This window comes from Caenorhabditis briggsae, assembly GCF_000004555.2.
Source record: "Caenorhabditis briggsae complete genome, chrX, whole genome shotgun sequence".
Classification (NCBI taxonomy): domain Eukaryota; kingdom Metazoa; phylum Nematoda; class Chromadorea; order Rhabditida; family Rhabditidae; genus Caenorhabditis; species Caenorhabditis briggsae.
In genome coordinates this window covers 8443172-8457138 of record NC_013491.2, presented here as the reverse complement: position 1 = coordinate 8457138, position 13967 = coordinate 8443172, and the positions used below count along the sequence as shown (strand labels likewise).

Here is a 13967-nt window from a genome sequence, read left to right as displayed (position 1 = left end):
AGTTTATACGTATATGTATATATATATATATATATATATATATGAAAAAAACGACTAGAGCAAATTTGATTCGGCGAAAATTTTACAAAGGACTTTGAAGGGAAGGTTCACTTTTCTAAAATCCGGATCGGAACAATACAGAGAAAGCTTGGTCCGTTGCCAATTTGAAATCCCAATAAATATCCTCCGATTTAAAATTTTTCCTCTTCATTTTGAAAATGCTTTAGACTCTTTCCCTCGTGCTCATATAGTCGACATTACGAACTTCTCATTATCCAGCTTTTGTTTATTAAAATTCTAACTATTCTTTCGGCTTTCCTCCTTCACCATGCCTCGACAAGTCTCTTCTTTTTTTTCAATTTTAGACAGGAAACGCCACATCTGTCCCTTTGATTCACGGCAATTTTGAAAACGGCGGTTCCGTTTCAAAACGACTTTTTGGTTAGAAGCTCTTCTGGCTGCTGCAAGAAACCATCTGCAGATGTCAGAATAACGGACATGGAGTTATTTATTGAAGTATAGGGCGGGACACCGGGAGAGGGGATGGCTCGAGTTTTTTCTCCTCTCGGACCAAGAAAGCACATAAATTTTATTTTACACGTTCTGAGATTTTTGAAGAAGAGACAAAACTCGACAAGAATGTATCTAGTCCATATTTCATCTTTCGCTTACTTCGGGGACTCCATGTGTGTTTCTCCGACTCTCGTGACAGAACCGGATATCTCGAAATCTTAATTTTTCATCGCACGACTTCCAATTAACGATTTTTTCTCTCTCGAGATATTTTTTTTTTCCAAAAAAAAAAACAACTGAAAAAACTAAAGAAGTCTTTTGTTTTTTTTTCTTTTCGAATGAAAAATCCCAGTCAATGTATTTATTCCTTCGTTTGGAGAGGGCTCCCGGTTTTCCACTTTTTCTTCCTTCCTTTTCCCCTCTCTATTCGCAACACGGCCCCCGTTGGGAGTCATCGAGATTTTAGTGACGGATAAGATTGTTTCCATATGTTCTCGAACTTTTTTCCCACTAAATTCACCACTAAATGTGACGTAGTGTAGATTACGATGCATTTATGTTTCAACAATTTTTATTTTCTTATATCTTCTTTTTCTAGCAGTTTTTGATGTTCAAAATTCCAATGCGTTTGCATGAACTTGGAATATTTCTAATCTGTCAGAAAAATTTTGAAGAGTGGTTGTGGTTCATCGTATATTCTGAACTCTTTTTTTTCGTTTCATTTTTCACTAACTGAATAATACTCGAATAAAAGCCATAAAGTTTACATTTTCAAGCGGAAAAAAAAAGAAAAAACGTTGAAATTGCTGTTTGAAACATATGTAGGTAGAAGTTTTATGAAACCTTAAGAAATTCACCAGGTGGTCTCACAAGTGTACATGTCGTTTGCATCCGGGGAGTTTCATGTGCTCTTCTTTCCTTCGTTTTTCTAGTTTCAACCCTTTTTTTCCTCCCATTATCTTGCGCAATGCACGGATAATTGTTTCATTTCCAATTTCCATTTCATTTCCCCTTACTACTTCTCAGTGTTGTGCTTCCTCAAAAAGTCAATCTAACAAAATCGAGTGACCACAACACTGCCCTCACTCTTCTTCACACTTCCTTGCTATGCATATTTATGAATCGCGGTTAGTTAACTGCTCCTCGTACTGCTCTTTTTGCTCCTCCTCCTCTTATTCCCATCTCTTTTCATCGTGCCGCCCTTTCTCCCCGCCTTCTTTTCTTCTGGAGTCTAATTACGCTACCTTGTTAAATCCATTTCATTTGTCCGTTTTGAAAAGAAAGGATTTCTTGCACTTTCGTCTAATTGGAGTTGATTCATAAGTGTGGAAGCTCAGGTTCATACTGGAAATGGAATCATAAAGATGCGCTAGAAGGATCTCACTATGGCTATGCAATTCACAGGCCTCCAGGTATGCTCAAAGACTGCGAACTCTCTAATACCGTATTTTCCTAATGTCCCAGCCTACCTTACACGCGCGCTTTGAGCTTAATTATCTTGTTTATTTCAAAATGTGTAAGTTGATAAAACGTTGGTGGTATTATGACAAACATTTCACCAGTTAACAATTTTTTACCATCTCTCATGGGAACTGAAATAATTGAGCTCAAAGTGCACGTATGGGGGACAAGGATCTATTAGATAAAATCTAGTATCATTGCCTTGTATTTGCTCATTAATCTTGATTATCTTAATTTCTATAAAAGATATAAAAAATCTCTTAACTGACAAGCTGTAGCTGATATCAGGACTAACTTTTTATCAATCGTCATATTTTTCATATATCTTGCAGCAATTAAGATAATTGAGCTCAAAATGCAAGGTAGAGGTTTAATAGAGCATTTCGTATTCTAAAAAACATCGAAATTACGGGATCTTTTGTCATTTGGTATTCCCACTTTTTTTAGGTAGTATCATGGATACTTCTCTTGGTGGGAACGGGAATGTTGGTCATCGCGTTGGTCTCCGACTACTGGTCCATTCATCAACCGCGCAACCAAATGGGTAGGCTTTTCGCATTTAGATTTTCCTCCCAGATTTGGGATTTTTGCAAAAACCTCATTAATTTTCTTTAGACGGTCTTCACATGCACCGCGGTGTCCTTCGCCAATGCATCACCACTCGGCATTACGGTAGTTGCAATTTCCGTCTGTCGAGTATGTTCAAGCAGCTTCGCAACTTCATGGATGGGTATGATATGTATTCCGAGCGTTCCATGTACAGACATTTGCCAACTCAAAGTATGCTAAACATTTCAATCCCGAGGATTTTTAAATCCAAAGTTTTCAGCATACGAAGTTTTTGTCGCATTGTTTCTTGCCATCGCTTGTATGGTTGCTGCTACAGTACTCCTATTTGGACCTTTCTGTTGTCAGCGATGCAAACCATCTACCACTCTACTCATCTTCATCACCGGTGTATTCTCCGGTTCCGGTTGTTTGATCTACTGGAATTCCAATCGTGAAGGAAAGACATTCACGTTGCAACAACTCCAATTCCAAGATGTGTACCACTATGACTACGTGAGTATCTTGAGAATTTTTATTTGAATGTTTTGAAATTTGAAGTTTAAGGGAAGTGACATGAACTCTTTGTCGTGGTCCTTCTGGATGGCCGCCGTCAGCACCGGAATCCTCTTGGTTTCTGCATTCTTGCTCTGTGAGTTTTTTTTTTTGCGTTCACATCGGTTTTTGATGTATTCCAGGCGTTTCCTCACGTGTGGACCCGGATGTGGAGTTCGATGAGCCGCCAGTAACCGAAGTTTAATAAATACAAATTGTTCATTTCTGACAAAAAAATGCTTGTTATCACAAAAAAAAATCAATAATACAGACTAAATAAACCTGTTAAAACCGACAAAGCACTAACCAAAGACTAGAGAAGCAGAGGAGATTGGAAAATTGAAAAGATATGTGGCTACAAAAAATAAGTAGGGAGAAAGGGAAAATGATGATGAATATGAACATGGATATGTTCTGAATTGTGTGGAAAATCTAGACCTGAGAGTGCCCGCTAAGTTGGACCAGTTTTTGAACCTTTTTTTCCAAATCGTCTTCGGTGTTTGCATTGCTGTTTTCAGTCCGTTTCCTATATGCGCCACCATTCCGGAAGAATCCTCCAATCATTGGGAGACCGGTGAAAATCTTGCACATGAATGGATCATAGTATTTCAGCGATCTCATCCAGACAGGCAAGAATTTCCAGTCGTGTAGAACAGGTGGCAAGAATGCAACACAGCAATTCTGAACAATTATTTGATAATCTATAAAATATTAGTTAATTCGTACCTGTAAAATGCATAGAAGCACCGACATAAGCGCAATGATTAGAATTATAATGAAAACAATGACAATGACGTTGTCTGGCAGTAGAGTGAGCCCGATGATGGTGAATGGGATGATTAGGAAGAACGTAATTATAAAAACCACAATGAACCATCGATACTGTAATGAAATGAGACACTTTAGACTTGCTCCTTTATCGAGTTTCACTTACTTTGTCCGTGATGTCACCAAGCTTGATAGAAAGATAAACTGGAAATTTTCTGGTGCATGGCACAATATAAAATAGGCAAGTTCCAATGATATTGTAGATAACCTGACACATTGCCATATGAAGAGCTCTGAAAAGAAATTTTTGGATGAAATTCATAAATCATGTAGTGTTTGTACTTCTCAAATCTTGAAGGATCAGTTGAGAAAGCAGCAAGTACTCCACTGAACGTAGTTCCAATATTACTTCCCAAAACCAACGGATACATTTGTTCTAAGGACACAACCCCGCTTCCGACCAATGGTGTCAGAGAAGACGAAAAAATGCTGTTCGATTGAATCTAAAAAATGGAATTTTACCTTTTTTTAAAATCGGATGTTGGTGTTCTACCAGGATAGTGACGACTAATCCGACCAGCATGACCAGGTAACCGGTACATGGTTTGAACATTCCCGGGCATTCTTTGGATAGTAGGTTTCGCACGTAGTTGGCGGCATGACCATCAAGTAGCTTCTAAAAACAGGATTATTTTTTTCTAAAAACTTTCTTTAAAGATTACCTGAATCAAGTAAACAATCCCTACTAAACACATAACCAAGCAGAAAATTGAAATAAAAAGAACAATCCATCCAATATTCTTGTCCGACAAAGAAGTGTAGGCAAAGAGGTGGTGGTAAGGGCCTGCAATGCCTTTTCTCTCGTTTCTCTGGTTTCTCGCTCCCGGCGCGCTCCCGTGTCTTGTATATGTTTGCGCTACAACCTTCTCTCTTTCGTCCGCCTCATTGGCTCAGTGGCAGAGCGTCTGTCTAGTAAACAGAAGGTCGCTGGTTCGATTCCAGCATGAGGCACCGAAATTTTTTGTGTTTTTTTTTTGGTTTTTAACCTGCAGTATCGGAGAATAAAATGTACAAACACTCATTTTCCAGTTGATTTTCAGCCACTTCTATCATCTACAGGAGTCTCAAGCTCGGATGTCAAGTTTCCGTTTAATTCAAAAATTTGGGAGACTGTGAAACAGACCCAGACTGACACATTTGCGTTCACTTAATTTTTTGAAAATACTTAGTTTTCCAGCTAATTGAATATTTCTCAAAAACACTCTTTTTTGACTTGTTTTTGTACTGAAAACGTGGAAAGCCCTTAAAATGTTCATGATGGTCACAAATCATTTGAAAATCCGTTTTTGTATATCTTATTGACCGGTACTGTATGAAAGAAATTATTGTGTTAAAAGGAAAAACGGATTTTATTTTTTTTTTTTTACTTTTGGTTCTTGAAAATTTAAAAAAAACTCCGTCTTTCAAAATTCGTTTTCTTACTCACAATTGTAAATCCTGGTTCCATTTGTGAAACTGCATCTCTGAACAAATGAATGGTTAGGGGCAAACATCTCTGGGCGAATAGTAGCATTCAAAAGTTCCGCCTCATTAACCTTAAAATATGAAAAATAAGGAAGACCTTTAAAAATACTATGTTACTTGTAGAATAAGCTGATTAATAGGATCTGTCAGAAGATCCAACGTCTTGAAACTCAGTCCTTGTTCCGAAATCAAGGGGTCCACGATCCACCAGGAGACCTTCTCAATCAAACCAGTAACCATTTCCATTGGAAATATCACAAAGAGACCGCAAATGTTGAAAACGTCTCCAAGGATAGCAGCAGAAAACGCCCTCCTGAATTGTTCCGGTTTTCCAGAATAAGCCAATGAGACCATAGCGTTGACCAGAGAGGATCCCAGCTCACTACCAATCATCACAGGGATAGCATCATGCACAGTAATCACTTAAAATTCAAGAAGTTTTTGGTTGGCAATCTCTGAAAACTGACTATTTGCTGCGACCATGGTCACCAAAATGTTAGTAGTTGTCGTTGCCGATTGTAGGACTACTGTAGCTAACATTCCGACGATCACCGCCGAAATAGGGTCGTTGATCAGTGGTGACTCCTGGATGGCCTTTCCTGTAAAAAAGTTTTTGAACATGTTCGATGTATACATAATTGGTCAATTTTCATTGGTTGTCCTCTCTCGCTTTCCTGCCATGCGTGTTCATAAGTGTGAAAATAGTAACCAGATAACATAACAAAGTTTCAATAAAAAAGTGCGACCAACCTAATCCTCTACTTCCAAGTAATCCAAACGCGGTAGACATGTTTGCCAGAGAACAGACATAAATGAAGAGGACAATTAAAATAAGGAAGATGAGAAAACTGCAAGTGATGTAGTATTTCACTTTATGGTTGGTTGGTGTACCTGGAATTGAATTTTTTACCTTCAAGTAATTCTGAAAAAAACCTACTTGTCCATGAGATAATACTCTTCTTATGAGCTGGTGGTTCGGTTCCATCACCTACTCTTGCACCCGGCATGAAGTGGTGTCTGTAATTTTATATCTTTAAGTGTGGAAAGTTGTAACAAGTCAAACAATTATTGAAAAAAATATATTACCCTCTAAACGGCGTATAGAAACGATAATAATGGTCTGGGATCACCGTTACTTGGTGATGGTGCATTTAGAATTGATAGGAACTTTGACAAAGTTTCATATATTGGAAACTCCGAATTCCAAAAATCAGAATAGAAATTCTCTATGGCAAACAGAAAATAGGAGAAATTCTATAGCCACTTGAATTATTAATATATATTTTTGTATCGGTTTGAATCCTATTTGGAACGTTCGGAACGAAATTTTACGCCTCGAAATTTGTGAGAGGGTTAATACCAAAACGAATTGAGATTCGAAAGCCAAACCGGAAAATAGTTTTAATAGGTGGCAGTTCAATAGGTTGAAGAGGGGGATGAGGTTAAAGAGTGAGGAGAAGAGCGACCTGGTGACGATTAAAAACTTTGTGATTTTGTGAAAAGAACGGAAAAATTTATAATATACTGGTGGGTATATCAAAACTGTTTAGTGGATTTTTTTTCAGATTTTAAACATGACAGTGATGTTTGCGCCGGTTGGACTTTCGAAATTAGATTTTTAGAGTGTTAAAAAAGTTTTTGAACTCAACTCGGCTGAGAATTTCAGGATTTTAAAAATGTGGAAAAATAACAATTGTTGTTCGTTCCAGAATTAGACGCTAAACTCCACTCCAAAATACAAATGATAGTCCGAAATCTCGCTTTATTCAATTATCACTGCTTTTTCAACAAAAAAAAATCTAACACATGAACAATAATTTGGAATCTGAACTATTATATTTCATTGTTTTTGACGTCACTTTCAAAAACGTCGACACTAAAAATTCGAATTTCCATATACCGTAAATGAAGCTCACCATATAAGTGCACATTCAACTCAAATATTCTCTCTGTTGCTATAAAAGATATTAAAAACCTGTCAACTGATAAAACCCAAACGAAATTATGATAAATAATTTATAAATTGAATAATTTTTGCTATCATTCAGACCGAGATAATTGAGCGGAAAGTGCACGTGCATGGTGGTTCTATTTAAAGGGGGACTCCGACCAAAAATTTTTATTGCATTAAAATGTGTTAAAAGTTATCTATTTTTCGAATATTATTGCGAAAAAATTCAAAGAAAATCCGAAATCCCCGAAAAACGGCGTTGAAAAGGAAGAAAATTCAAAAAAAGGTGCCGCCGGGGGACGAGGATTTTCAGTGAGAAACCTAGGCCACGGCAGCGGGCGCCTTTCCTATGTGGCAAATTTTCCGGATTTTTTTCAATTTCATGTCCGGCAGGTAAAAAATGTAAAAAACCACTGTCGGCGACTTGAAAAAAAGGCTGTCAGGTGCCGTGTCCTAGGTTTCTCACTGAAAATCCTCGTCCCCCGGCGGCACCTTTTTTGAATTTTCTTCCTTTTCAACGCCGTTTTTCTGGGATTTCGGATTTTCTTTGAATTTTTTCGCAATAATATTCGAAAAATAGATAAATTTTAACACATTTTAATGCAATAAAAATTTCTGGTCGGAGTCCCCCTTTAAACATTTACGACAAACGGGAAAAAATCCTGCAAATCTTAAACCGCTCTCTCGGACCTTGTTTTTCAACCTGTTTGTCGTTTTTCTAACAACACGGAACTGGTGATGTTTCCGGTTTGGGGAACATTGAAAAGACAATTGGTGGGGAGATTCTTTTTTGCTGAAACTGCTTTGCTCGAAAAAATGAAAAATTCAAAAAAAATGAATAGAAAGGAAGAAAAGAATTCACGAGGTACATAAATCTGTCACAGAAAGACTCAAGAAAGATGAATTTTTCCCATTTTCAGAGAAACGTCCTTGTTGACGTTGTCCAGGTGACAGACATAGAGACCAAAGGAAAAAAAACAGAAAACGACTGGAAAAAAGGCAGTGGTCCCAAAATGACTTGTGTTTTAGACAAAGAATCTAGTGCTAGGAATTCTGCAAACAAAATGAATTCTTGGGACTAACCGATTCATGAAACTAACTGAACCCGTTTTATAGGAAAATTGAGATCAGTTCAAAAACCGACAGTGAAATAAATGACGAATTAAAACAAACTCATATCTGCGGGAGGAGGTGAAACATTTTGAAATGAATGTTTGATGATGGTGGAAAAAAAAAACTATGTCAGCTCGCACAGAAACCATCATAATGACATCGAAAATAGGAGATTACCAGCGACAACATTTGTTATTCTCTTTCCGCTCAACCCCAAAAAACCCGATTCAACCTGACTAATGATTGAAGCGGATTTGTGAAATTCCTCTCTTTGGGGGGACGCCCGGAGTCTAACAAGAGATCAGTGCAAAATATATATGGCCAAACGAAACTCCTCCTGGAATGGACCGAAATCTTTAGTCACACACAGGTTCGTTTCCGGTTTTTCGTTTCACATCCCGAGTTGTCCATCAAATCCAGCACTATCTCGCACGTCAATTATTTCATGTGGATGCGCAGCCCACCCATTTTTTTGCATTATTTGGGTTTCAAAGTTTCTGATTTATTTACAGAACTATCTTTTTTTCCAAATTTTAATGCATTTTTTGATAAGTGATGTGAGTTTGAAATGGTTTGTGTACGGATTTTAATTTGAAAATTGATCAATTATTAGATTTTGTATTTTCAGAATCGGGAATTGTTTTAATTCTCCATCAAATTGTATGATTGTACTTTCCGGATAAATTCCAATTTTTTTTTTGTTGAAAAATTGTATAACCAATAACACGACCTTTATTTCTAATACCTTGTTTTTCATAGAAGTACAGTTCTACAGTATACTTCCCTTGGTGTTTTCTGTTGCTCTGAAAAGTTCAAAGTATTAAAGAAAATTATGCTAGTTCGTAGCCAAAAAAGTATACTAAACAAAACCCGTCTCCGTTTGTAACCCAAAAAAACACCAAAAATATCGAAACTAGCAATGAAATGAAAGTCCTGTCATTTTAAAATCGCTCATCTCGCTTTGTTGAATTGGTAGAAAAAAATGTCAATTACAAAACTGAAGCTTCATATTTGTTTTATGTACTATGAAGTTTTCAGACAAATTGAATGATCCTGAATCATTCTTTCAGAGGTTCAAAATGCAAATTAGTTCTGCCCGATCCTCTAGTTAGTGGTTTTTTCGGTAAACTAGTGATCAGACACTGATTTGCGAAATTTCGCGACATATTTCTCTGAACTGTGACCGGTATCTTCTATCTCTTTCTCCACTGCAGGTCGATTTGCACTTTCGAGAAGTTCTTGCACTTTTTATCTATCCAAACGGTTCTAATCAAAGACACCGTCAACAAACATATGACAAACAACAAGACTAGACATCAATCAGACGAAAAATCTATGCACAAGAAAAGTGAAATGTAGACTGTCTGATGACAAAAAAGATGATATAGTATAAAAGGAGAGGACTTGGAGAATAATGTCATTGGAACGAATATTTTCATAATGTCCCTGAAAGGTAAAGTTGCAATTGTCACTGGAGCGTCTCGCGGTTGTGGTAGAGGTTTGTACTTTTTTACTAACTATTTTTTTCCAACTGAAACGTTTTAAGGTATTGCACTACAACTCGCCGAAGCGGGGTGCACATTATTCATAACCGCTCGGTGCCCAGAAGAGAGTTTATCATCCCAACTAACCTATCTACCAACACTGGAAGACACAGCTGTAGAATGCAGAAAACGTGGTGGAACTTGCTATCCTCATTATATAGATCACAGTGATATGGCAGCGGTGGAAGAGTTTTTCAATAAAGTTGCACGAAAGACAGACAATCAGTTGGATATTTTAGTGAATAACGCATTCTCGGCAGTCACAGTAAGTGTGGCGTGATATAATCATTAATATGAGTTTTTAGAAATGCGGATCTGGAGACACTCGAAAGTTTTTTGAAAAAGATCCTGAAATCTGGGATGACATCAACAATGTGGGACTTCGCAACCAGTACTACTGTAGTGTGTTTGGAACGAGGATAATGAGCAAGAATGGGATGAAGGGATTCATTGTGAACATTAGCTCACTTGGAGGAATCATGTATCTTTTTAATGTTGCCTATGGAGCCGGAAAAATGGCAATCGACCGAATTTCGTCAGATATTGCTCATGAGTTGAGAGACACAGATATTACTGTCGTTTCCTTGTGGCCATCTGCAGTAAGAACCGAGTTAATTATCAACATGCTGGAAACATCAGCTGGGTCATGGGGAAAGGTTATTTAATAAAAGTTGAGTTTGTATTTTTGTAAAACTATTTTGCAGACAGAGAATGAAATGTTTTTGAATGGAGAGTCTATAGAATACTGCGGCAAAGCTGTTGTTGCAATTGCATCTGATCCAAAAAAGAAAGTATGGAATGGATCGACATTGATCACTACGGATATGGGTTCATATTATGAGTATACTGATATTGATGGTGAGTTGGAAGATTGAAATAGATAAAAACTTGATAAGTGGAATTTCAAGATTCAATTGAATAAATTATGTTTGTTTTTCGAGACTTTGAGATTTTCTGAGAAGATTAGATTGTTCAAATTTACTGAAAGGAGGTGAGGAAGCAAGATGGTCAGCACCCTCAAAAAGGTTAAAACCGCTCACCTCACTTTGTTGGATATATACAAAAAAATCAAATACAAAACTAGAGTTTTTATTTAGTTTACTTTATTTAGAAGTATTCAGACACATTTAAAACTTTTTCAGCACTTTAATATTACAATTTTCCAATGAAAATAGGTCAAAATATTACATAACTTCCTTTGTACTGCACAGCCGGTAGCGACACCTATGATATTTGATACAAAAATTGAAATCTCCGATAGACTTTTACTGAAAAATATTGTGCGATTTTATTAGATTTTCCACATCCTTCTCTTAAACTGTTTTTGCATTCCCTCCTTTAAAAACTAAAACTCCATAATCGAATTTTCCAGGTCGTATTCCTACCAACATGCGATGCCTTCGTGGACTCCTCATGCTGGCTGGTCACCAAACTATGGCTAGTTGGTGTCCAGTATGGATCAATCTTCCTGGTTGGGCTCTCACCTTGTGGCAGAACAAAATCAATCACTAATTAAAAATATTATATTTTATCTTATAAAAATATGATTACATGTCTGGAAATACAAATATTATGAGAGTTGAACATACAGTTTAATTGACAAGCTGCAAATTACAAACAACGAGGAGAGAAAAGAAGACTGTTCTGTGATAATAAATTTACAGTTTTTAGGTTTTGGATGGGATTGGATGCTCATACCAGAGTTAGAGATCACAGGGAATGCATTGAAATTATGGAATACTGACGCTTATAGAGCGAGAGTTGTGTATTATTTTCGTGATTCAAAATATTGTGATTTGAGAGAAAAAAACATCTTTCGAATATTCGAAAGTTCTTCATACAACTTGTTGCTCGACCAATGGAACCTTGACGTCTTCATCAATATTTGCCAAATTCTCATCTGAATTGTATAAGAACATGGCCCCGGTTTCAATGTCTTCAACTTGAATCGGAATGTGACAAATCACTTTTCCATCCTTCCTGAAAAAAATTCGCTTTATGCAAAAATAGAAACTTTGCTCACTTCGTAATGAGACTTTCGAGTTGTGATGCCTTCTTTTTTGCTTCTCGACCAGCAGCCTCTGCAGCCATCCGACGTCTGAAAAATAGGGTAAAAGTTCTTATATTGGCTATTTATTTTTTCCGTCTTTTTTTGTGAAATAAGTTTCGTTAGGCTGTTTGTTGAACTTTATTTCATGGTGTCGTCATGAAAAAAATAGAAAAATAGTGTGGTTTTTGTTGGAAAGTTCGCAAGTTATCTTAAGATAGAAATGATCCCAAGGGAAAAATAGTTTTCCACAAATGTTGAATTTTTTTGACAAAAAACGAGAATTTGTCGAACAGAACTGGTTCCAGATAATTGATGAGTATTAAGTATAATCGGTTTCAAAATTGAACGGATCTTGGATAACTATACCTGTAATTCAATTGTAGAACCCGAAGCCACGCGATCAGTGCAAAAATCGAGAAAATGATAGCGGGGAGGACAAAGCACAGAATAACCAACCACATATCTGGAAAAAATTGTGTTAAATTTTCTTCTTAAGTTTTGTTGTTTTCTAAAACTGAAAAAAATAGAGGGAAAAAATAGCAAGACCGTTTGTGAGCCGTTCATAGGAGCAAAGTGGGATACTGAGAAAAAAAAACGTTTTTTGAAAAGACAAAAAATGGAAAAGTGGAGCACAAATACTACCAGTGAGAAATGGAAAAATGATACACGATGAAAAATATGGCAAGGCTCATTTACGAACAGTTTTTGAAGTCCTAGGAAGTACGAATTTGTGTTTTTTTTTGGAAAATGAATATTTTTAACGATCCACTAAAAACATTCATCTTTCTTTGAATGATAGTTCCGGGAAAATATAATAATTCTAGAATTCTTCAATCTTCCTTAATTGGATTTGTATTGTTGAGAAAGATTGATAGGTAATTGCTAGAAAATTGGAATTGAATTTCTTTTCTTTTTTTGGCTTTCTAGGAAAATGGACCTCAAGAATCATCTCAAAAAAATAAGAAAAAAAACGCCTTCGAATTTTTTCCCAGCAGTTGATTTAATTCACACTTTTAACTTGGTTAAGGAGTTTTTCAACAATTTTTTTCGTCGACGAAAAAAAAAGAAAAATTCTCATCTGAAAGAAATAAAGGCCTCACTCATCGCTTTTTGACCGTTGTTCAAAAATGAGCGTCTTATAAGAACACTCAAATCGAAAACGAGTGTAATTTGGAATAAAAAGGACAGAGCCATTAATTGAGCAAGATTGTTTTGTTGGACATTTTGTAGACCTAAATGACTTTCAGATTATAGCAATGCATGTAAAAAAAAGATGATGATGATGACGTGCGATGCTTCTTTTTTGCGACACTGCTAATCTTAGAATGGGAGGGACACATACTAAAATTAACCTAGGTATTTACTACGTAAAAAAAGGTTAACTGTGAAATTTTCTATTTCAAGAAAAGGTCGCCGAGGATTCTGGGATTCGAAGTTCTCAGAATTCAAAACAATTATGGTTTCCTTGAATAGTTGAATATTCAACCGTTACTTTGTTCATTTGATCTACACAAACACCATTGACTATTTCCATGTCAAACCAAAACAAAAAAGTGTCCCATTATCCACGGCTCGGTTAGTTTTTTGAGAACAGAACCAAGTGAAATATTCAACAAAAAATGGAAGCACAAACGTGTGCGTAAAGAAAACGGAACCAAGACATAGCGACGCAAAAGGCCTAGAAATGCATGCTGTCGGTGGAAAGAGAAACAAAAAATAAACTAGGAAAAACGAAACAAATATGGTCTGGTGGTGGTTTTGTGAGAGCAATTTAGGCCCGTTTTTTTGTTTTAAGACACAAAGAAACATTTTTTTTTTGGGATTATCTTCGAACTTAAAGGACACATTACACGTTTCACAAAACAATAGAATCACACTAATGAATACCCTTGCGTAAACATACATTTTGGCAGCCACATTATTGGAATTTTCTGGAATCTCA

The 13967-nt window shown here is 36.5% G+C and overlaps 4 protein-coding genes and 1 non-coding gene across 5 annotated transcripts; 3 read left to right on the top strand and 2 right to left on the bottom strand.

Moving 5' to 3' along the window:
* Positions 1–1898: 1898 nt before the first annotated feature.
* Cbr-clc-3 lies at positions 1899–3280 on the top strand (the record flags this gene model as incomplete). Its single annotated transcript, XM_002644317.1, has 6 exons — positions 1899–1925; positions 2422–2518; positions 2590–2754; positions 2804–3036; positions 3088–3172; positions 3219–3280. 6 exons carry the CDS (start codon positions 1899–1901, stop codon positions 3278–3280), a joined length of 669 nt encoding a protein of 222 aa, XP_002644363.1.
* Positions 3281–3507: 227 nt separating this feature from the next.
* Positions 3508–6374, bottom strand: CBG14195 (the record flags this gene model as incomplete). The annotated part of the gene is made up of 11 exons (XM_045239473.1): positions 3508–3756; positions 3802–3957; positions 4010–4136; positions 4186–4346; positions 4397–4519; positions 4566–4687; positions 5330–5438; positions 5485–5789; positions 5835–5966; positions 6118–6258; positions 6305–6374. The coding sequence occupies 11 exons, from the start codon at positions 6372–6374 to the stop codon at positions 3508–3510; spliced, it is 1695 nt and encodes a 564-aa protein (XP_045095354.1).
* Positions 4783–4854, top strand: CBG28301. Its single transcript has one exon. It is a non-coding gene (tRNA).
* A 3497-nt stretch (positions 6375–9871) lies between the features above and the next one.
* Cbr-dhs-26 lies at positions 9872–11487 on the top strand (the record flags this gene model as incomplete). The annotated part of the gene is made up of 5 exons (XM_002644315.1): positions 9872–9929; positions 9978–10240; positions 10281–10631; positions 10680–10833; positions 11348–11487. The coding sequence occupies 5 exons, from the start codon at positions 9872–9874 to the stop codon at positions 11485–11487; spliced, it is 966 nt and encodes a 321-aa protein (XP_002644361.1).
* Positions 11488–11810: 323 nt separating this feature from the next.
* On the bottom strand, positions 11811–12486 carry CBG14193 (the record flags this gene model as incomplete). The annotated part of the gene is made up of 3 exons (XM_002644314.1): positions 11811–11955; positions 11999–12073; positions 12392–12486. The coding sequence occupies 3 exons, from the start codon at positions 12484–12486 to the stop codon at positions 11811–11813; spliced, it is 315 nt and encodes a 104-aa protein (XP_002644360.1).
* Positions 12487–13967: the final 1481 nt, after the last annotated feature.